The sequence below is a fragment of the Peromyscus maniculatus genome, chromosome 7 (genome assembly GCF_049852395.1).
Source record: "Peromyscus maniculatus bairdii isolate BWxNUB_F1_BW_parent chromosome 7, HU_Pman_BW_mat_3.1, whole genome shotgun sequence".
Taxonomy (NCBI): Eukaryota; Metazoa; Chordata; class Mammalia; order Rodentia; family Cricetidae; genus Peromyscus; species Peromyscus maniculatus.
The window spans coordinates 106,716,984-106,741,798 of record NC_134858.1 but is presented as its reverse complement, the minus strand read 5'-3'; the positions used below and the strand labels follow the sequence as shown (position 1 = coordinate 106,741,798).

The 24,815-nt window shown below is 42.0% G+C and overlaps 1 protein-coding gene across 14 annotated transcripts in view; it reads left to right on the top strand.

Moving 5' to 3' along the window:
- Window positions 1-24,815, top strand: part of Arih2 (ariadne RBR E3 ubiquitin protein ligase 2) — a 53,493-nt gene that overhangs the window by 8,790 nt on the left and 19,888 nt on the right. For 5 of the 14 annotated variants that reach the window (XM_076577068.1, XM_076577067.1, XM_076577064.1 and 2 more), the window contains one exon: window positions 15,062-15,107. The exons of the other annotated variants lie outside the window; for them this stretch is intronic. In XM_076577068.1, coding sequence (XP_076433183.1) covers window positions 15,069-15,107 — 39 coding nt within the window. In that variant the 5' untranslated portion in view covers window positions 15,062-15,068. The remainder of the gene's footprint in view (window positions 1-15,061; window positions 15,108-24,815) is intronic. 14 annotated transcript variants of the gene reach the window in all.

Genomic DNA, 24,815 nt, shown 5'->3' with positions numbered 1-24,815 from the left:
ACAACTGTCTGTAACTCCAGTTTTTTGACACCCTCATGCATACCTGCAGGTAAAACACTAATGCCCATAAACTAAAAATAAACCATTATAAAAAAGATCGAGTGGTTCTAGAACTTGGTTGAGGTTGGAGACAGGTAACAATAATAGGGAAGGGGAAATGGATATGGTATTGTACACCTGTAATACTAGCATTTGGGGGTGGTGGTGGAGGTGACTACGTAGTGAGTTTTAGACCTGCCTGGGCTACATGAGATCCTACCACGTGGGTCACAGAGATCACACTTAATCATCAGGCCTAGCGGCAAGTGTCTTTACCCAGTGAGTTATTTCACCAGCCTAGAGTTTGAAGTCTTTGGATATTGGGATTTTAGTTATAGTAGGGTACTAGCATTAGAATGTGGTGGCGCATGCCTTTAATTCTATTACTGTGGAGGCAGAGGCAGACGGATCTTTGAGGCCAACCTTGTCTACAGAGAGAATTCCAGGACAGCCAGGGATATACAGAGAAACCCTGTCTCAGGAAAAAGAAAAAAGGTGAAGCTGAATGTGTTGGCACAAGCCTGTCATTGGTAAGAGAATCAAAAGTTTAAGGCCAGCCTGGGCTATAGAGTGAGAACTTGTATTTAAAAAACAAAAAGAAACAAAAAAACCCACCAAGGATCCAGGCATGTTGGCACACGCTTTTAATCCCAGTACACAGGAGGCAGAGACAGGAAGATCTCTGTGAGTTCGAAGCCAGTCTGGTCTACAAAGTGAGTTCCAGGACAGCCAGGGCTACACAGAGAAAAAAAAATCCTGTCTCGGATAAACAAAACAAAACAAAAAACAAGGGTTGAAAGACAGTTCAGTTTTAGAACTCTTGTCCACATGTACACTGGTCTGGGTTCTGTTCTTTGTACTGCAAAAAATAAAATGCCATGGAAGTCAAATCAAGAGCTAAGGAAATGTTTGTTAATAAATGAAAACTATAGATATTCAAATATTTGTGGGGAGGAGACTACTGCAGAGTGCATCATTGTAGAAATGGGGAGAGAGATAATCTTGTAGGCATAACCTTTTTAGTGATCATGTAGCAGTATGTAAAGAAAAATTACTCTGGGTATGGTGGCAGACAGATCTCTGAGTTTAAGGCCAGCCTGGCCTGTGAGAATTTCAGTATAGTCAGAACTACACAATGGACAGACCTTGTCTCAAAAAAAGAAAAATAAAAAAGGAAAATTACCTTTGTTACTATATTTTCTTCTTGTGAGTGTTCCTATACCGGAGGCTTGGGTGTTATTCCTCATGTCCTTTTTTTTTTTTTTTTTTTTTCTTCGAGACAAGCTGGTCTGGAACTTTTCAAGCAGGCTAGGCTAGCTGGCAATGAGCCCTGGGAACCCTTACGTTGCTGCTTCCTGGGTGTGCCTTCACAGTGCCTAGCTCTGTCTTCCCCCTGGTCTTTTGTGTATGTGGTGGTGTGTGCATTCATGCACACCTGGAAGTACATGTGTTCTTATGTGGTGTGTATGCCTGTGTGTGGAGGCTGTGGCTTGTCAGGGGTCTTCCTCAGTCACTCCCCACCTGATTTTGCATTTACTTATCTGGGAGTGGTTTTCATGTACTGTGGAGTACATGTGGAGGTCACAGGACAACCTGTAGGAAGTGGTTATCTCCTTTTACCAGTTGGTTCTGTGAACTGAACTCAGGTCATCAGCCTTAGTGGCGAGTACCTTTACACGCTGAACCATCTCACTGGTCCCCAACCTTATTTATTTAAAACTTTTAAAATATGTTTATGGATATGGGTGTTTTGCCAGCATCCCTGTTTGTGTACTACCTGTATGGTTGGTGCTCATGGCAGCCAGAAGAGGGTGTTGCATCCCCTAGAACTAGAGTTACAGATAGTTCTTTGTCTCCGTTTGAGTGCTGAGAACCAAGGAAATCAAGAATCAAAGGAAAAATACAATTAATGACACATAGTAGCACATTCATTTGATCCCAGCTCTCAGGAGGCAGAGGCAGGCAGATCTCTTGAGTTCTGGGACTGCCAGAGTTACACAGTGAAACCTTGTCTTGAGAAAAACACCAAAAAGTTTTTTATGTGTATGTTTATATGATTATATGCCGTGTGTGTGGTTTCCCATGGAAGCCAGAGGAAGGCATTGGATTGCATATAGCTGGAGTAACTGGTGGTTGTAAACTGCCTGAGATATAATAATATATATATATACACACATATACATATATACATATATATGTAACATAGATAGATAGATAGATAGATAGATAGATATTTTAAGTACTTGCTACTCTTCCAGAGGACCTGAGTTTGGCTCCCAGCACCCATATCAGGTTATATAATCTATGTTTTAGATAGCTAGGTAGGCAGGCAGACAGACAGACAGACGGATAATAGAAAGAAAATATGGTGTTTTACCTGAGTGTATATCTGTACCAGGTCCATGTCTGATACTCTGTAAGGCCAGAAGGTGGCATTGGATAACTGGAATTGGAGTTACAGTTGTGAGCTGCCATGTAGGTGCTGGAAATTGAACCCAGGTCCTCTGGAAGAGCAGGTAATGCTCTTAATTGCTGAGCTTTGTCTCCAGCCCCATGATAAGCTTTTTATTATAAAATATAGATGAGTTAGCCAAGAATTTTGTCATTTAGTACTGTTCTATGAAACTCTTTAAAAAGGTTATGTGTGTGTTCATGTCCCTGTGTATGTGTTTGTGTATGTGTACATCTGTGTGCAGGTACCCACTAAGGCTAGAGAGAATGTCAGATCACTTGTCAGTGATCTGTCCGACATAGGTGCTGGGATCCGAACTCTGGTCTTCATGATTGATCACTAAGCACTCTTAGCCACTGAGCCATCTTTCCAGTGCCCCCACCTCCCTTTGTTTGAGACAGGATCTCATGTAGCCCAGGCTGCTCTCAGATTTCCTGTGTAGCTCAGAATTCCTAGTCATCTTGTCTATTCCCTCAATGCTGGAATTACAGGTATATAGTAGCAGCACGCCTGGATGTTCTTGAATCATTTGCTAATAATTTGTTCAGGGAAAGATGCTCAGGCTTTGGCAGAGCCCCAGATAGGGCTCAGTCAGGGATATGATGGATGATGATGGGTGAATTGCAAAATATACCTCTTTCCTTTTGTGTTCTTCTCTTAGCATCGTGTTCAAAGTATGGTCAGAGAAGCAAATATTCAAGGCCCCATCTACCTGCTGCAAGAGAGAAAAGAAATAGTCTACTTGGACTTCGATCTAGTCCAGGAGCCATAGTGAACTACCTGAATTTAGTACTGAGACAGGAGAGCCTTAAAAGTGAGGTAGAAAGGGATTAGAGAGATGGCCCAGTGGTTAAGAGCACTGGCTGCTCTTCCAGAGGTCCCGAGTTCAATTCCCAGCAACCACATGGTGGCTCACAACCATCTATAATGAGATCTGGTGTCCTCTTCTGGCTGCAGGCATACACTCTGGCATGATACTGTATGCATAATAAATAAATCTTTTTTTTAAAAAAGAAGATGGCGCCGGGCGGTGGTGGCGCACGCCTTTAATCCCAGCACTCGGGAGGCAGAGCCAGGCGAATCTCTGTGAGTTCGAGCCAGCCTGGGCTACCAAGTGAGTTCCAGAAAAAGGCGCAAAGTTACACAGAGAAACCCTGTCTTGAAAAAACCAAAAAAAAAAAAAAAGAAAAAAAAGAAAAAAAAAAGAAGATGGCTCAGTAGGCAAAGGAGCTTGCTAACCAAGCCACATGGTCTGAGTTTGATTTCCCCAGGACCCACAGGGAAGAAGGAGAAAACTGACTCCTGCAGATTGTTCTCTGCCCCCCCCCCCCCACATAACTGTACTCACATGAATGCACACACATATATAAACACAAATAAGTATATGTAATAAAAAAAATTCCATTCAGACCCCACAGGGCAGTGTTCATGGAAGGTAGAAGATTGCCTTCTTTCTGTACTAGCGTGAGACTTTGTAATGTATGGGAAAAAGGAAATAAAATATGGACTATTACTGGGGTAAAGGAAACTTTGAAAACTTCAGGATTTCAGTGTCAGTGAAGTATGGTGCTCACTTGTCAAGCCTTGTGGATAGGAAAATTAAGCCAGTTATTATTACTATTTATGGCTCTTCTTACTTCATAAGTTTTTAACTGCAGTAGAGCCGGGGAAATGTTCCCTAGTTTCTGTAACTCTCCCTAGATTCTCTCACTCTCTTTTTTAAATATTTATTTATTTATTATATATATAGTGTTCTGTCTGCATGTCAGAAGAGAGGGAATCAGATCCCATTAAAGATGGTTGTGAGCTACCATGTGGTTGCTGGGAATTGAACTCGGGACCTCGGAAAGAACAGTCAGTGACCTTAGCCACTGAGCCATTGCTCCAGCCCCTCTCTCTTTTGCTTAGATGTATTTTAAAATCTAGTGTTTGCTTTTCAGGAGTATGTAGGTAAAAATCATGTTAAACTCTTCCTCTGGGTCATTTTTTTCCCCATTTGTGGGTAAAGGATGAGTTTTTAGGGCTTCTGACTTTATATACAGAAGTCTTTCTAGTGTTGTGTTGAAGACAATCTGGGTCTGTGCTTTTGTCGCCCGAGTCATTGATAACTTCTTAGGTGACACCAGATATATGAATAATATCTGAAGACTTAATTACTAAATTGACTTTCTTTTATTCTGGAATAGTTGTATTTTAAGACATTATATTTTTATTATCTTCATACTTATTTTTTTTCTTCTGTTATTTTACTTGTTACTGATTGGGAATGTTTTCAACTTGAGCCTGGTAACACTGAATATTCATAGGAAGCCATCTGATTTCTGTTATGACTTGATATCAGGTTTCTTTGAATGCTTGTATTTAAGTATAGTCTAGAATAAATTTTGTGTTTCAGATAGATGGCCAGTATGTTGACTTATTTGTGGTTTTAAGCTGAAAATCTTGTATGTTTTACTGATATATGTATTTTTAAAGGGAGGTGAGAAATGTTGGCAAATCCCAACATGACGTTGGGATTTGCCGAAATGCAACATGTTGAAAGTTGTCACTTTCTTGCTGCCTCAGAAAGATTATTGTAATTGCTGTGTACCTGGCATCACAGGCCACCATGTTCACTGTCCTTCAGAAAAGAAGCTCTCTTTCCCATTGTGGGGCAGCTTCCCGTGTTAGTCTTCTTGTGCTTTTTGTTTGCCTTAGAAAGTGGAAACTGTGAACAAGGACAACATCCCATGTTCCGATCCTGAATTTGTTTATATACAAAATTTTACTTTTAGGGAATTAATAAATAACAGTTTTCTTCTTTACTTGTTATCTCTCAGCTCCTGTTCACATATATTACTTTGCTGTAATTCATTTATTCAGCCATTATGTATTTAATACCTGCAGTGTGTGGGGCACTGGAAAAATAGCTCTGAACAAATAGATAAAAATTCCTTGTGGACGTTACATTCTAGAAATCGTATACATACACATGCATTATATGTAAAGGTGTGCTCTGCTTTCTTAGCACACATATTTCAAATGTTCCCATGCTTTTAACTTTGTCCTTACAGTTACTCTAAATGCCTGTATAGCATACTATCTTGTTCTTGAACCATAATTTGCTTCAGATATCCTCCACCAGACATTTGGGTGAGTACTTGGTCTGATACTGTTTTTAAGAGACTGGTTGTATTGCTGTGAGCATCTTCATGGATGTAGTCTTAAGTCTCTTAGGCTTTGTCCATAGCCTGGATGAGTGGTCATATGATTGTATTCTTTTCTGCCATTTACTATAATGTGACCCCAGTCAAGTCCCTCAAAATTGCTAAGCTTCAGTTTGTAATAGCTCCTCCACACCATTAAATGTGATTGTGGGTGTAAAGTGCTTGCCACATAAGTATTTCATAAACATTGCTTTGTCATCAGTGGGGGTGGGACTGGACCGATGAAAATGTTTGCATGGTGGCTGTGGTTTCATAAAAATGTATTCTTACAGCATTTCTGAGGCAGAGGCAGTAGGATCTCCGTGAGTTCAAGGCCAGCCTGGTCTTAGTGAGCTCCAGGACAGCCAGGGCTACACAGAGAAATCCTGTCTCGAGAAAACAAAAAATTGCTGGGTGGCGGTGACCTGTGCCTTTAATCTCCACACTCAGGAGGCAGAGTCAGGCAGATCACTATGAGTTCGAGGCCAGCCTGGTCTACAGAGTGAGGTCCAGGACAGGTACTAAAACTACACAGAGAAACCCTGTCTCGAAAAACCAAAAAAAGAAAAAAGAAAGCAAAAAATTAAACCATTGTCAGGATTGTACATGTTGGGGTCTTATGGTGGGATTGCACTGAGATTTCCTGGCAGCATTTGCAGATTGGTGCATCTGATTGTGCATATGCTATTGGATTGTCCACTTGTAAAACTAGAATGCCTTGTGCCGCCTTCTGGGGCCCACTAAAACAAAAACAATTGATTTTTTTTTTTGGCAGGGGCCAGGAGAGGACAGAGGACAAGGTACCTGTTCCTCGGGGCTTTGATTGACTGTTGTGCTGTTTGTTTGGTCCCCTGCTTCTGTTGACTCCACCTGACAAAGTGCTGAGTTCATGTGGGGATCCTTATTACCAAGACAGACTTGATTTTCTTCTGACGTAGGTTTCCGATTAGTTGTCTGTATTTTACTTTATCTATTAGTCTAAGAAAAACTTGAGAGATTTGAGTTGTCCGTCCAAAAAGAGGAAGAAATAGGAAAGACTGAACAAAGTACAGATTAAAAAAGCAGACGCTTCTCCTGTTCTTTCTGAACTGCTGTCTTCTGAGCATTGCTACTTAAACTGCACAAAGACATGAGATCTGTCTCTCTTCTTTGGAGTATTACAAATCTTTATAAACACACATCTTTACAGTGAAAACCCCATGTTCTAACCTTAGTGGAGAAGTACAAATGGGATAAGAACGTGTGTGGAAATAGAACAGAGCTAGCTGTGCGCAAATTGTCTCTATCTGGGAGGGCTGACTGACAATTTCTGTACTCCTTTCTTCCCCTCTCCCTTCTTTTTAAAACAATTCATTCTTTATTTAATGTGCATGGGAGTGGGGGGTGCACATGGTGCTCGTGGAAGTCAGTGGACAACTTTCAGGACAGGTCTCATTGTGAACTCACATCATCAGACTTGGCAGCAGGGGCCTTGACCAGTGGAACTATCATATCAGCCACCTCCCCGCCACCCACACTTCTCACTTATTTACTTACTTGTTTGTTTGTTTTGGTTTCTCGAGACAAGGTTTCTCTGTGTAGTTTAGGTGCCTGTCCTGGATCTTGCTCGTAGACCAGGCTGGCCTTGAACTCACAGAGATCTGCCTGCCCCTGCCTGAGTGCTAGGATTAGCTCTGGGTGGCTTAGAACTTACTATGTAGCTCAGGCCAATCTTGAGTTCATGACAGTCTTCCCACTTTGATCTCCTAAGTGCTAGTATTATATGCATGAGCCACCACGTCTGACTTTGAGTGCATGCAGGAAGGGTAGAGGTTAATACTGGGGTCTTCCCACTGTTTTTTGCTTTTTCTTAAGAGAGCATCTCACTAGGTCTCTGTCCTAGTTAGGGTTTCTGTTGCTGTAATGTAACAGCATGACCAAAACACAAGTTCGGGGAGAAAGGGTTTATTTGGCTTGTAGTCAATCATTGAAGGAAGTCAGGACAGGAACCTGAAGGCAGGGGCTGATGCAGAGGCCATGAAGAGGTGCTGCTTACTGGCTTGCTCCACCTGCTTTCTAGTAGAACCTAGGGACCTTCAGCCCAGGGATGGAACCACCGACAATGGGCTGGGCCCTCCCCCATCGATCACTAATTAAGAAAATGACCTATAGCTGCTCTATCTTATGGAGGCATTTTCTTAATTGATGTTCCCTCCTTTTAGATAACTATCCAGCATAGTTTCATTATGTAGCCCTGGCTGACCTAGAATTCACTGTATAGATCATGGCCTAAAACTCAGAGATCTGCCTCCTAAGTACTGGGATTAAAGGCCTGCACCACCACCACAGGGCATAAGATTCAGTTTTTCTTTACATGTCAGTGCCTGATAAAAATGCCTTTAATTCCAGGACTCCTGAGGCAGAAGCAGGTGGATTTCTGAGTTCCAGGATAGCCAAAGTTACATAGTGAGACTCTGCCTTAAAAATAAATAAATATATAAATAGCTTGGTTGTATTATAGTCTTTAAGTACAAGTATTGCTTATTGATGATACCTATGACTAAGGTTGATAAATACACAAACTTAAAAAATTAAGCTGGGTGTGTGGCACATGCCTTTAATCCTAGTACTTGGGAGGCAGAGGCAAGCGGATCTCTGAGTTTGAAGCCAGCAAGGTCTACAAAATGATTTCTGGACCTCAGTGACTATGTAGAGATACCCTATCCAAAAAAAAAAAAAAAAAAAGAAAAGAAAGAAAGAAAGAAAGAACAAGGAAGTGAAAACACCCAGTGCTGGAAGCTATACTTTTGTATGTTCTTATTTGTAAACAGAATGTACTTGTCAAAAGGTTTGTTTTTGCATAAATCCAGGTGATAGGTAGAGATGATATAACAGACCATGGTTTCTAGCTTATGGTACATATCAGAATTAGTTTTGGCAGTAGGAACTTGAAACTAAAGTCATAACTGAATAGAATCTTCAGGAGTGAGGTCCAGGCCTTAATGTTATATTTATGTAAGATTTTTCTTTTAAGGTGAAATGATTCAAGTTACTGGAGTGAAGCAGGAGAAGTTGCATGCATTAGCTGCTGAATACGATGTTGTCAGCATTCAGAATGTGCAGATTTTGTAGTCAGTGGGAGTTTGCTGTGGACTGCACCAATTATTCTTATAAGTTGGCTAGACTTCCTTTAATATTTTGTATTACTTTTGTTTGTGTGTGTGCTCATGACACAGGTATTGAGATCAGAAGACAAAGAATGGCTTCTTTCTTTCTAAGATGTGGGGCCTGGGTATTAAACTCAATTCATCAGGTTTGGTGGAAAGTGCCCTTCATCCGCTGAACCATCTTGCTGTCTCATTTTGTGATATTTTTGATGTCTAAATGTAACTACTTATTACTTTGTCAAGATACAAGTGAGTTCTTTCTATTTCCTTTTTATAGTAACTGGAAAGATGGCAAATTATATCTGTAGTCAGTAGTTAAGAGCTAGCTAGTACTGTTCTTGCAGAGGGCTCTAGTTCAGGTTCTGGCACCTCCATCGGACAGTTTACAACCACCTGCACACATATGCACATACATACTCATACATACACACACACACACACACACACACACACACGCACACGCACACGCACACGCACACACCCATATACACATAATTAAAAATAAGAATCTTTTAAGTGTTTTGAATTTTTTTTGTTGTTGTTTGAGATAGTTTCTCTGTGTAGCCTTGACTGTCCTGGAACTTACTCTGTAGACCAGAGTGGCCTTGAACTCACAGAGATCCTTCTGCCTCTGCCTCCCAAGTGCTGGGATTAAAGGTATGGACTACCACCATCCGGCTTCTGTTTTGAATTTTAATGATACTATAATGAAGCACCCTACATCTTCCTACTCCTCTTCAGATACACAGTCTTGTATGTAGCTTTGCCTCAAATTGAAGGTGAGCCTCTTGTCTTAGCTTTCTAAATGCTGAGATCATAGACAAGTGCCACCTAGCCTCCAATCTTCCCTATAACTGTTGACACGGGCTGGGGAGGAAGGTATTCTGTGTGGAGTGTTTGCCTTAGCATGCACAAAGCACTAGGTTCAGTCCCTCACACCACATAAAACCAGGGGTTGTGGCAGCAGCCTGTAATTCCAGCACTTAGTAATGTTGGAAGATCCAGTAGAAACTTTTTTTTTTTTTTTTTTTTTTTTGGTTTTTTAAGACAGGGTTTCTCAGTGTAGCTTTGTGCCTTTCCTGGATCTTGCTCTGTAGACCAAGCTGGCCTCGAACTCACAGAGATCCACCTGGCTCTGCCTCCCAAGTGCTGGGATTAAAGGCGTGTGCCACCACCGCCCGGCCCAGTAGAAACTTTTAAGAATACTCTTTTAAGACAGGCAGTGGTGGCCCACACCTTTAATCTCAGCACTTGGGAGGCAGAGGCAGGCAGATACCTGTGAGTTTGAGGCCAGCCTGGTCTACAGGTTAATTTCCTGGACAACCAAAGCTACACACAGAGAAAACCTGTCTTGAAAAACAAAATAAGAAAAATTTTAATTTTATGTGTCTAGGTGTTTGATTTCCACGTTAAGTATGTGCACTATGTATCTGTTGCCCATGGAGACCAGAAGAGAGAGCATTGAGTCTCCTGAGACTGGAGTTAGAGATAGTTGTGAGCCACCATATGAGTGCTGGAAATCAAAGCTGGGTCTTCTGGAAGACTGCTGATCCATCACTCCAGCTGTCAGTAGAAACTTCTCTAAGAATAGGAGCAAGGTGGCATCCCATTAAATGAAGAACCTGGCAAACAGGATATGTGAAGTAATCTATGGAACTAGTACAACAGGGATGTGGGGACAGTTAGACTTTTCATGTAAAGCAGAAAAAATTGCACATGATCCAAAGTTTGCCATGGTGGCACACATCTGTCATTCCAGCACTTGGGAGGCCATGTTGGTTTGAATGAAAATGGCCCCAATAGGCTTATAGGTAGTGGCCTTATTTGAAAGGATTAGGACAGGTGGCCTTAGTGGAGGAAGTGTGTCACTGGAGGTGGTCTTTGAGGTTTCAGAAACTCAAGCCAGGCCCAGTGGCTTTGTTCTTGCTGCCTGCTGATCCAGAAATAGAGCTCTCCAGTCCCGTGTCTGCCTTTTGTGCTGCCATGCTTCCCATAATAATGACAATGGACTAAACTCTTAACTATAAGCCAGCATAAAATAGTTGCCTTTATAAGAGTTGCTGTAGTCATGGTGTCTCTTCACAGCAATAAAAGCCAAACTAAGATAGAAGTTGGTGGGCTGGAGAGATGGCTCAGTGTTTAACAGCACTGACTTCTCTTCCAGAGGTCCTGGGTTCAATTCCCAGCAACCACGTAGTGGCTCACAACCATCTGTAATGAGATCTGGCGCCCTCTTCTGTATACATAATAAATAAATCTTTTTTTTAAAAAAAGAAAGCCATCTATAATGGGATTTGATGCCATCTTCTGGCATGCAGGTGTATATGCAGATAGAGCACCATATACATAAAATAAATCTTTAAAAAAAATTAAATTTAAAAGGCCGGGCAGTGGTGATGCAAACCTTTAATCCTAGCACTTAGGAGGCAGAGCCAGGCATATCTCTGTGAGTTTGAGGCCAGCCTGGGCTACAGAGTGAGTTCCAGGACAGGCACCAAAACTAAACAGAAACTCTGTCTCAGGGGGGGGGGGGGGGGAAAGTTGGTACCAGGAGCTGGGGAATTGTTGTGATAGGCCTGACCATGTTTTTGCCTGGGGAATATGGAATAATTTGGGACTTTGGACTAGAAAAGAAATTGGAGACTTTAAGCAGGGTCTAATGGACCATACTATTTGGAGCATGGAAGACAGTGGTATTAAGGGTGATTTTAACTGGGGCTGGGCTCAAGAGGTTTCAGAGGAGAATAATATTAATATGTAGCCTAGAAATCATGCCTGTGATATTTGGGAGTTAAGACATCACAAAGATCAGCCACATGGCAGAGTTGAGTGAGGCTTGAGAGACGAGTAAGGAAGCCCAAAGTATCATCCTTAGATTTGGCCACCATTTGAAGAAACACAGAAAGAAGAAGAAAAAAAAAGTAACATCTTCTGAGTCAAAAGGGGGCAGACTTGCCGGGTGGCGGTGGTGGTGCACTTGGTGCACTTGGGAGGCAGAGCCAGACAGATCTCTGTGAGTTCGAGGCCAGCCTGGGCTACCAAGTGAGTTCCAGGAAAAGGTGCAAAGCTACACAGAGAAACCCTGTCCCGAAAAACCAAAACATAAAAAAAATAAAAAAAGGCCAGGGGGCAGACTCAACTGAACCTCAGGTCTGTTGGTAGTGACTGCCTAAAAAAATTTTCAGTAAACATTTCCTGAATGTCTTTTGTAGGTTTTGTTTTAGGCAGAAGGTCTTGTAACCCAGGCTGGATTCAAACTTAAGCAGCTAAGGTAGTGTTGAATTTCGTATTCTTCTGTATTCGCGAATGCTAGAATTACAGACGTGTGCCCTACCGTACCTGGTATTTACTACACATGCCTGAGAATTGAACCAGGGTGTCTAGCACACTAAGCAAGCACTCTACCAACTAAGCTACATTCTTAGCCATCTTCTGTTGTTTTAATGTTCAAATAGATGCTGAAAGAGAAGGCAATGGAAATAGTTTGACTTCTTCTACCTTAAGATAATTTCACACTTTTAATTTCTTTGCCCACTTTTTTTTTTTTTTTTTTAAGAATAGTGAGAGAAGAGGCTTAAATAGTAGTCTTTCTACTTCTGCTTCATATTTCTGGTTAATTTTTTTCAAACATTGTATCTTGATCATGATCTTTCCCATATTTCTACTTCTGCAATGGTAGATCCACTGCAAATGCTTCTGATTAACTTATTCTGTTGGAAAACTTAAGTGGCTTTTTTGGCTCCAGCCTGCATGACTCCTTTCTGTTGTCCTCTCACTGATTTTTGCCTTCTTGAAACTTTTGGGGTTGTTAGCTCTCCATCTGTCTTAGTTACGATTACTATTCCTGTGACAAAAACACTGACCAAAAAGCAAGCTGGGGAGGAAAGGGTTATTTGGCCTACACTCGCATATCACTGTTCATCATCAAAGGAAGTCAGTAAAGGAATCTGGAGGTAGAGCTGATGCAGAAGCCATGAAGGGGTGCTACTTACTAGCTTGCTCCCTCTACTTTCTCATAAAAGTTAGGACTACCAGCCCAGGAATGGAACCACCCACAATAGGCTGGGCCCTCCCCCATCAATCACTAAGAAAATGCCTGGACTCAAGGTGGCACATGTCTTTAATCCCAGTACTTGGGAGGCAGAGCCAAGCAGATCTCGGTGAGTTCGAGGCCAGCCTGGTCTACAGAGCAAGATCCAGGACAGGCACAAATACTACACAGAGAAACTCTGTCTCGAAAAACCAAAACAAAAAACCACAAACTGAAGAAAAGAAAATGCCATACAGCGAGATCTTATGGAGGCATTTTCTTAATTAAAATTACCTCCTTTCAGATAACTCTAGTTTGTGTATCAAGTTAATATTAGACTATCCAGTGCACCATCCATTCTTACTGTCCTCAGAGGGGCAGTATTTGGTCTCACCAGCTGGATCACTGAGTGCTGGGAAGGACCTGGAAACTTCTTGCATTCAATAGGATATAGGTTTATAGTTACTAGAGAGTAAACCACAACAGGTAGGTGGTAATAGCCTGGGAGCAGTTCTGGCCCTTTGTTGTGGGTGCTTAGGTATGGCAGAAAAGGAAACATTTAAAGAGGGTAGGGGCTACACTGCTTTAAAAGAGCATCAGTTCTGTTTCTTCCTGTTTACAAAGTTTAATGTAACAGTAAAAGGTTCTGTGACTTGAGCCTAGCAAAGGGGATTGATTGCTAAGGCAGTAGTATATGTAAGCCTTTGGGGTATCCTCTCTGGAGAAGAGAGCAAAGAGACGGTGTAGCTAGCTGGTTAGTATTTAGTATGCTCTACCTTAGCTAGCTGAAAGAGGCAAAACATTGGAGTCATTTTTGGATAAGATGGATTGTGGTTACAAGAGCAGACTCAAGTTTTTAGTCCTACTATGTTTGGTTCATTTTCTACAGACACCATCTATAGTTCTTTTTACTGTGGTTGCTGGATATGATGAACTTCATGTGCTGAAATGGCAGCTGTTGTATATGCTGTTCCTCAGAAAGCTGTCAGAATTTTAGAAGGAGCTGCAGCCCACCTTGTACTAAGTTGTCAGGAATTTTTCAGTTGAATGAACCCTAAAAAAATAAACTCATGGGCATTTGTTTTGAAGTAATCTGGAGGGTGAGAACAGGGTTATAATGGAGACACAGTGGGCCTAGTCACAAGTGGATGTTAGAGCAGGGTAATGAATAAGTAACTTCAGTGTTCACTTTTGTAAATGTTAGGAATTGTTCATAATTCTAGAAAATGCCCTCAAGGTGTGAGGGACGTAGTTCAGTTAGCTGACATGCTCAAATCCCTCAATTTGATCCTCAGCATCACATAAACTAGGACTGGTAACACACACCTATAATCTCAGCACTTGGGCGCTGGAGGCAGGAGCATCAGTAGTTCAAGGTCATCATTGCTATAGAGCAAGAGGCCAGCCTGGGCTACATAAGACCCTGTCTTAAAAAACAAAAATCTCATAGTAAAAGAATAGTAACTTTCCTATTTTCTCATATTTTGCATAAATCCTTTTGAGTGAAATCTTTGGAGGTTTGGTTTGTTTGTTTGTTTTTTTGTGTTGATTTAAATGAATAGAGACCATAGTTGTTAGGAATGAGTTCGCTTAGACCAGTTAGCAATCTTCAAATTTCAAATTTATCGGATTTTGAAAGCATGTTTACATGCGGATGTCCCAGTTAGTTACAAGTCCTCTCTATGGATCTGTAAAGAAAAGTGAATGGGAGCAGAGTTGTCAGCCTAAGAGCTGACCTTTTACCACCGAGAGTATGCAGGTGTGAAGTATGGGGGACTTCAGTAGACTCAGGGCTGAGCCTTGCCTGTAGTCAGTGGGACATCACTACCACTGCCACTGCTTGTGCGGACTCGCCTTATGCTAGGCTGCTGTTCATTTCCTTTGTCTCTGCCTTAACCTCCCTTCTTCTCTTACCCCTTTATTACTTTATCTCCCTCCTGTTTTCCCACTCAACTAAGACCCTCGTCCATTCATCTTGATCTTTTAAATTAGTTTTCCCTTTCTACCCCAGGTCCAGAAGCTGCCTCACCTTTTCTTCATCTTGGCTGTTTAGTAACTACTTTTATTTTGTTAACAAATGTGATTGGACCACAAAGTGGTTTAACTGGATGAGGCATGAAGACCTACTGGTGTAGCCTTAAAAGCTTTCAGGCAGTTGGCAAGTAAGAATTTTAAATAAAAATTGAAACTACCACCTGTATTTTTTCAGGCCGTTGATGCTCACTGCCATCGGCTGCATCCTCCCTATGGCACTGGTAAGTGTGGGAAGGGCTGTTGACAGTTATGGTGGGCTGCTGGATTGATCTTTTCTTGGGGAAAATTTTTAATTGCAACTTTTGATGCCTACTTGTCTTTGAGGATAGATAGTTTGAACAGCTATAGGTAACTAGGAAAGGAAGAAGCAACTGATCGTGGTCATGGATTTTCTTGAGGTATTGTCAGGAGCAGAAATGATTCAGTGTGTGCCTTGATTCCTCCTTAAAACTAGTATGTTCTATACATTAATACTTTGAATACTAAACATATCCTATCTAAGTGCCCTAGGATGTCAACTCATACTTCTCAACTTCAAGAATTTTCTTTAAAAATTTACTCCAAAGACACTTGGCTCTTAGAGAGGTCCCGGATGTCTGTTGTGCTTTCAGTTTCCTTAAGGAGCAACTTTCTCTTCCTTGGTATTTTCAGTTCATTCTAGGCAAGGGATACAGATGTTTACTCAAGGAACTAAAATTTTAATAACAACTTGCTTGAATTTTTGAGGAGGTTGGGACGTGGTGGGCGCTAGGAAAGAAATTTGTGTGTTGTTTACTAACAGACTTGAGGTGGACTTGGAATTTGTGATTGAAAAATAATTTCACTAAAGCATTCTCTCTGTTAAGAACCTAGTGGTAAAAATACAGTGAATAAAATTGAAACCTAGAATAGGGCAGCAAGTCACAGAGTTTCTATGCCCAGAATCAAATTGCTATTGGACTTGCCGGAAGAAAACTAAGCTCTGAACTGAAGCTTTGTTGACAGAAGTGTTACTGTCTTAGTCTCTCTTCTGTTGTTGGAAGAGACCCCATGACTATGTCAACTCCTCTAAAAGAAAACATTTAACTGGGGACTGGCTTACAGTTTCAGAGGTTTAGTCCAATTGTCATCAAGGTGGGAAGCATGGCAGCATGCAGGCAGACATGATGCTGGCAAACTAGCTGAGAGTTCTCCATCCTGATCCCCAGGCCACAGGAAGAGAGACATTGGGCTTGGAATGGGCTTTTTGAGAGCACAAAGCCCACTCCCAGTAACAGACTGTCTCCATAAAAGGCCACATTTTATGATCGGAGGGTCACCACAAATGAGTAACTGTATTAAGGCATCATAGCATTAGGAAGGTTGAGAACCACTGCTCTAGAACATTTTACTTGCTAAGTTTGGAACCACTTGCTGGTAATAACAACTGAAATACTTGTATAGATGTCATTACATCTCAGTGAAGAAATCTTAACGTTATATACCTAAATGCTAAATATTGTGGTCTCTGCTCTTCATTCCTTAACCTTGTTTGTGAAGCAGGAATAAAATTAGTGGCATGTTTACCAGTTCTTTAAAATCAGAAAGGAAAACTTGACTCTCCTGTTGCTGGACATAATTGAGCCTGTGTTAAGGAGATTTCTTTTCAATTTCCTTTACAGACACAGAGTATAAAAGATAATAGATGTTTGCCTGTTTCCTTGTTGAAGTACAGATGCTCAGAAACAATACTTTTTGACATTTGTAGCTAAATGTTTTCTGAAATAAAGATCTGGAGATGCTGTATTGGATTGAGGCTATAGGTAATGTAGAGTATTGTGTATGGTAGGTAATGTAGAGTATTGTGTATGGTAAATGACAACATAAGTGAGCTCGCTTCCTTCACACTGGCTGGAAAGGTCCCTGTCAGCATCTGATCCATCTTGTTATAGTATTGAGGGTCACCGAAAAAGGGAAGAAAGGCAGGAAGGATGGACTGTAACTGATTTCTGCTCTAACCCCATCTTTGATCCTATAAAAGGTTCTTCAAGTCACCCATAAAATTGAGGGTATATCCACCCTTTTTACATTTTTTTTCTCATTTGTGGTATATTCATGTATGCATGCATGTTCAAAGTGTGTATGGACAGACATGGGTGTGTGTGCGCGCATTCCTGTGGAGACAAGAGGTCCAGTTATTCTTCCCAATGATTCTACACCTTATATAGGGAGTTAGGGTCTTTGAACTCAGAGTTTGATCGTCAGTCTGCCCTAAGGATACCATCTGTGGGCCTCTTGAGCATGCTGGGAGTATAGGTAGGCTACAAAGCCTGCTCTGTGCTTAAAAGGGTGCCGAGGATCCAAGCTCTGGTCTTCGTACTTGTTTGGCAAGCACTTTCTCCACTGAACTCTCTCCCCAGCTGCCTACTATAGTGATATAGTGTGTACCCTAATAAACTTGCCTAGGGATCGGAGAACAGAGCCAGCCACTAGATTAGACATAGAGGCCCAACAGTGGTGGCACACATCTTTAATCCTATCACTGGGGAAACAGAGATCCATCTGGACCTCTGTGAGTTCAAGGCCACACCGTGCCAGATGACAGAAACAGTCAGGCCGTGGTGACACATTCCTTTAATCCCAGGAAGTAATATGGCAGGACACAGAAAGGTATGTAAGGCGTGAAGAAGCAGGAACTCATTCTCTTGAGTCTGAGGATTTCGTAGAGGTAAGAACTAGTGGCTGAGCCATGCAGAGGTGGCGCATGCCTTTAATCCCAGCACTCGGGAGGCACAGGCAGGCAGATCTCTGTGAGTTCAAGGCCAGCCTGGGCTACAGAGTGAGTTCCAGGAAAGGTGCCAAAGTTACACAGAGAAACCCTGTCTAGAAAAACAAAACAAAACAAAAATAGTTAAAATTCTAGCTAGGTATGGTGGCATACACCTATAATCTAGCACTCACACGGTAGAGCCAGAAGAATCAACTTACATTCAAGGCTAGCCAGTCTACATATCAATTTCTAGTCTTGCCATAAGGCAGAACTGTATAACAAATGTTATGTCACAAACAAACAGAGGCTGGAGAGTTGACTCAGCTGTTAAGAGCCCAGGGTGCCCTTCTAGAGATCGGATTGAGTTCTCGACAACCCTTTGTAACTCCAGTTACAAAAAAACAGGACTGGGGGCTGGAGAGATGGCTCAGAGGTTAAGAGCACTGCTTGCTTTTCCAAAGGTCCTGAGTTCAATTCCCAGCAACCACATGGTGGCTCACAACCATCTGTAATGAGATCTGGCACCCTCTTCTGGCCTGCAGGTATACATGCAGGCAGGACACTGTATACATAATAAATAAATACATCTTTAAAAAAAAAAAAATAACAGGACTGGCAAGATTGCCATTGGGTAAAGATGCTTAGCTATATAAGCCTGACCACAACCAAAGTTTGATTCCTGGAACTGACTTTAAAGTACAAATAACTGGACTTTCTGGTGCAGCACTTGGAAGGCAGAGGCTGGTAGATCTCTGTGCTAGGCAAACATGTCTATATAGTGAGTTCCAGGATAGTCAGGGCTACGTTGTGAGACCCTGTTTTAAAAAGAGAGAGAGAGAGAGAGAGAGAGAGAGAGAGAGAGAGAGAGAGAGAAAACTAAAAGCAGATAACTGACTTCACAAATTGTCTTCTGACCTCCACATGTGTGCCAGTTTCCCAGGGGAACTCAAGTTAGAGACAGTTGGGAACCCACCGTGTGGTGCCGTGAATTAAACTTGGGTCCCCTGCTCTTACCCACTGAACCGTGTGTCCAGTCCCGGTGGTGGTGGTGGTGATCGTCATCTATTGTGCATATCCAGGCCATTGCTCTCCTCCTTGCTATGGCGTCCTGGCTGTCTTGGAACTCTATGTAGACCAGGTTGGTCACAAACTCAGAGGTCTGTCTGCCTGTCCAGTGCAGGGATTGAAGGCATGCACCATCATGCCCAGCCAAACTTTTAGAAAAATAAAAATCAGTGCTTTAAACCAAATTCTGAGGGAGAGTTTGAATTTTGAGGATGCAGTGTCAGGTGCCCGTAATACATACCAGCATCTAGAAGATTGATGGAGAAGCTCCATGAGTTCAAAGCAGCTTTAGAGTAGACACTAAGACTTTGTCTCCAAATAACCAAAACTAGGCCAAGTGTGGTGGCATATACCTTTAATCCCAGAGGATCTGGATTCAAGGCCAGCCTGGTCTACATAGACCCTGTCTCAGAAAACCAGACAAATATATAAATTGATAAAGTACATAAATGTATTTTTCTTATTAAGGTATAGAAATGCAAGTTCCTTTTTGAATGCCATGGAAAAGTAAAATGTGTTTGTAATGGTAATTCTGCTTAGCAGTTACTGAGTGGGCCAGGACCACATTTATTGATCCTGGGGGTGATATGTGCTATAATTCTTTGGAATACTGGACACTCTAGCAAAAAGTAAAAAGAATGAAAATAGAAGTGCATGACAAAGGCAAAGGAGACTTGTGTACCGTAGGAACATTTAGATGGAGCCGAATGTAAAAGCAGCCCACTCTGCTTTGATGAGGCTTGCTTTTTCTTTGGTCTACTGTGTGAATGCTGACATTATCCTCTTAAACAGCAAACTTGTTTTAGTGGTGGATCGGTTTTACTTAGCCCTGTCTGCATGGGGCGATAACTACTGTCTTTGGAGGAAGTCCTAATCTTTCCTTGTATCTGTCCTTGTCTCTGACAATTTCTGTTTCCATATTCTGAAGTGCATATTGCTGTCTTATCACCTGCAGTTCCACATACATCATCACTGTAGCCACCCAAGTATCCAGTAAGGCACAGTAGATTTCTGCTGTCTATTCAGTGTAACTAGCCATGATCCTGTTTACTTTTATCTGTCTGTCTATCTATCTATCTATCTATCTATCTATCTATCTATCTATCTATCTATCTATCTATCTATCTATCTATCTTCCCCCAGAGCTGAGGACCGAACCCAGGGCCTTGCACTTGCTAGGCAAGTGCGCTGCCAATGAGCTAACTCCCCAACCCCCTGTTTATTTTTCTTATCTTCCCTCATAGGCTCAGTGCCATACTTTAAAAGTAAGTAGTCATGGGCCTAGAGAGATAGGTCAGGGGTTAAGAGCACTGGCTGCTCTTCCAGAGGTCCTGAGTTCAATTCCCAGCAACCACATGGTGGCTCATGACTATCTTATAATAGGATCTGATGCCCTCTTGTGACCTGTAGGTATACATGCAGAGCACGCATACATAAAATATAATTTTTTTAAAAAAAGTAAGTAGTCACAGCCAAGTATTAAATTATTAAACATTGGTCAGTGGAGGTGGCTCACACCCTTAATCCCAGCACTCGGGGAGGCAGAGGCAAACTCAGAGATCTCTGAGTTTGAGGCCAGCCTGGTCTACAGAGTGAGTTCTGGGACAGCCAAGGCTACATAGAGAAACCCTATCTCAAAAAAAAAAAAAAAAAAAAAAAAAAAAAAAAAAATGAAGCAGCTGGCTATGGTTCTGTGGGCTGTGGTGTGGGGTGTTTAGTGTCATGTTCTGAGGGAGCGGCCTGCTGACCAGTCCTCTTCTCCTGGATAGGGTTAGCGGTAGGAGTAGTTTCTAGTTCCACAGTTGCCGTTAGGGTCCATCTTCAAACTTTATTTTGAAAAATTTGAAACGTGTGGGTATGTCTTATTCTTTCTCTGAACACCTCTCTCTGTGTTTTATTTATTATTGTGTGTGATATATGTATGAGTGCACCTATGAGATTTGAGGATAGCTTGTAAGAATCAGTTCTTTCCACCATGGTTTCCATGGATTGACTTCAGTTCTTTTGTTTTGTTTTGTTTTGTTTTTTTGAGACAGGGTTTCTCTCTGTAGCTTTGTGCCTTTCCTGGAACTCACTCTGTAGACCGGGCTGGCCTTGAACTCACAGAGATCCACCTGGCTCTGCCTCCCAAGTGCTGGGATTAAAGGCGTGTGCCACCACTGCCTGGCTGACTTCAGTTCTTGAAGCTTGGGTAGTGACCAGTCACTTTAAAAAACTTGTCAGGGGCCCAATCAGTTTTTTTTTTGTTTTCATGTTTTTTTCCAGACAGGGTTTCTCCATCACTCCAAATGTTCCTTGTGTCTGCAATCAGTCCCCACATATAGCCCCAAGCAACTACTGTTTTTCTCTGCAATATTTTGCCTCTTATAGAAATTCCATGTAAATCAAATCACACATGTAGTCTTTTGTTTCCTGATTCTATCATTGTGGTGTTTTTAAGGTTCATCTTTTTTATATGCCATTAATGGGTTCCCTTTATTGCTAAATAATGATTTTCATAGTGTAGATAACACATTTTGCTTATGTGTCCATTTACTATTAATTTATAGACATTTAGGCTGTTTCTGACTTTTGGCTTTTATAAACTGTTGCTATAATCATCCATGTACTAGATTTAATGTGGACCTTGCTTTCATTTCTCTTGATGTAGATATTTAGGGTCAGGATTGCTGGGTCACATGGTAAGGGTATGTTTAACATTTTATGAAATAGCCAGACTCTTGGTGGCACACTCCTTTAACCTCAGCACTTGAGAGGCAGGTGCATCTCTCTGGGTTTTGAGGGCAGCCTGATGTACAGAGTTAGTTCCAGTACAGCCAGGACGACACAGAGAAACCCTGTCTTGAAAAACAAAGTGTGTGTGTGTGTGTGTATGTGTGTGTGTGTGTGTGTGTTGGATGTCTGTTTTTTTTCTCATTTTCTTTCCTTTCATGCTCTCACTATGTAGCCCTGGCTGTTCTAGAACTTGCTATGTAGACTGCCTGGCACTCATAAGAGATCCACCATCATTTGCCCCCAAAGTGCTGGGATGAAAGGTGTGTGCCAGCATACCTGGCAAGAGCTCCTCTCCAGCCAGAGAGAGTGAATATGGACTAAAAGATCTTGGGAAGCCGGGCAGGGGTGGCGCACGCCTTTCATCCCAGCACTTGGGAGGCAGAGCCAGGCGGATCTCTGTGAGTTCGAGGCCAGCCTGGTTTACAAAGAGAGTTTCAGGAAAGGCACAAAACTACACAGAGAAACCCTGTCTCGAAAAAACCTCAAAAATAAAAATAAAAATAATTTTTGGGGCTGGAGAGATGGCTCAGAGGTTAAGAGCACTGGTTGTTCTTCCAAAGGTCCTGAGTTCAATTCCCAGCAACCACATGGTGGCTCACAACCATCTGTAATGAGATCTGGTGCCCTCTTTTGGCCTGTAGGCATAGATGCAGGCAGAACACTGTATACATAACAAATAAATAAATCTTTAAAAAAAAAAAAAAAGATTTTGGGAGTTGTACAAGTATTGACTTTAGATTTTTTTTTTATGTGTGTGCATGTTCTGCCTATATGTATGTATATGCGCCATATGTGTATCTGGTTCCCCTAAGAGGTCAGAGGGTGTCAAGTCCTCTGGAACTGGTTGTAAACCACCATTTATTTGGGTGACAGGAATGGAACCAAGGTCCTCTACGAGAACAAGTGCTCTTAACAGTTGAGTTGTCTTTCCAGCCCCCAGGGCAATTGACTTTTTGGTTTTTCGCGAGACAGGGTTTCTCTGTGTAGTTTTGATGCCTGTCCTGGATCTCACTCTGTAGACCAGGAAGGCTCTGCCTCCCGAGTGCTGGGACTAAAGGTGTGCGCCACCACACCTTCTAAAGGGTTTGAAGTAAATTGCAGCCCTCTTGGAGGATTAAAAAGCAGTGGTATGGATTCGTGAGAAAATTCACCTGTTGGAACTAAGGCTGATTTTCGTCATTAATGCCGTAAATTCCTCAACAAGGTTTGTTGGCTGGTCAGGAAGTGAAGCTGCCTCAATGAAGGCACCCTTTCCTCCTCTGGGAAGACGGATGTGTGGAGGGAGGGGCTGAAGGAATGAAATCAGTTCATCTGCTGACCTTACTCTGTGTGGAGACTGCCGTTGCCCTGAGTGCCACCACCCCCGCAAGACTGCCTGTAAAGTAGATTCTCCAGAGTACTGCTACTGCTTGTCCTCTGTCATCCTGTAGTGTTTTCCCTGCAGGGGTCTTTGACTCCTGGCTTCCTGTAGATCAGAGGTTCTGAACCTGTGGGTTGTGACCACTTAGGATTTCAGTCCAACCCTTCCACAGGAAAACAGATATTTACGTTATGATTCATAACAGTTGCAAAATTACAGCTATGAAGTAGCAACGAAATAATGTTATGGTTGGGGTCAGCACAACATGAGGAGCTGTAGTAAAGGGTCGCAGCGTTAGGAAGGGTGAGAACCTCTGATCTAGAGCCTCTAAGGGATAAAAAAAAAAATGTGTGGCATACCATGGTGGCACACATCCTAAATGTCAGTAATTGGAAGGCAGTATATCACTTCATTTCTTGGTAATAGTCTATTGAGATGAATTATAGCAACAGTTAAAAGACATTACTGTCCATGATTTAAGAATCTTGGCCTAAAGTCTCCACGGGCCTCAGTAAGAAAATACTAACAATGTGCATAGGTTTTCTTTTCGTGGAAGGGGTAGTGAGAACCCCTACTCCAAGTAAAGTCAGCTATCTTGCATCCTTGGTTTTCTCCAAATGTTTTTGGCCTAAGGGACAGGAAGGCACTCACTAATTGAACGGCTTTAATAATGATAGTGTTCTAGGATATGCCTTATTTAGTCTCAGGGGTGAGGAGCTCCAAAGCTGGGGAATCATATGTTGGCGACTGTCTTACCTACTGAAGTTCTTTGTGAACCAGGTAGGACTATCTTACAGGGCTGCTGCACTCAGCCCCGGATCAGAGTTAGTATCTGCTGGCCTTGGATGTTTTCAGTAACACCCTCATGCTATCCTATGCTTCCTCCGGGAAGTCTGATCTAGGCTTCCAAACACATCCCAACCTTTTGGCTCCCACTGTAATCTTGACACTTAAAAGATGTTTTGAAACTAGTCTACTTTCTACTTAATAAGGTATTCTGTCTCCTAACAAGCAAACACTATATTCCTGCTTGCCTCTTTAACCTAATAGTGAAATGTAAACTTCTGGGGCAAGTAGTATATATAGCTCCGTTGGTTGAGTGCTTGCCTATCGTATACAAAGCCATGAGCATAAACTGGACATGGTGTTGCACGTCTGTAATCCCAGAACTGAGGAAGTCATCTTAGGATGTGTGAGACACTCTCAAAAAAAGAGTAAAACCTTTTCTGTTTCAGTAACTATAGTACTCTTTCCACTACTACATTGTTGTCCATTGCATGGATATGTTATGTACTATTTATCAAGCTCATTTTCCTCGGACATATAAGTTTTTTTGTTGTTGTTTTGTGGTTTTTCGAGACAAGGTTTCTCCGTGTACTTTTGGTGCCTGTCCTGGATCTCGCTCTGTAGACTAGGCTGGCCTCGAACTCACAGAGATCCTCCTGGCTCTGCCTCCTGAGTGCTACGATTAAAGGCATGCGCCACCGCCGCCTGGCTAAGTTATTTTTATATATCTTTTACAAATAACGTAGGAGTGCATGTATGCTCTCTTATGACTTGGGAGGAAGAATTTACAGTAGGATTGGTAGCTTTTTTTTTGTCACCTTTTATGTAGAGGCCAAAAAGTGTAGAAGCCAGAATGACTGTCTACAAACTTTCAAAATGTTTTGCAACTGGGGCTTGTTGGGTTTTGTGAATCCAAAGATTTCAAAATTACTTTTAGGGGACTGGAGAGATGGCTCAGAGGTTAAGAGCACTGGCTGCTCTTCCAGAGGTCCTGAGTTTAATTCCCAGCAACCACATGGTGGCTCACAACCATCTGTAATGAGATCTGGTGCCCTCTTCTGGCCTGCAGTCATACATGCTGTATACATAATAAATAAATCTTTATAAAAAATAAAAATGACTTTTAAGTCGGGTGTGATTGTTCATGCCTTTAGTCCCAGAATTTAAGAGACAGAGGCAGGTGATCTCAGAGTTTGAGGCCAGCCTGGTCTACAG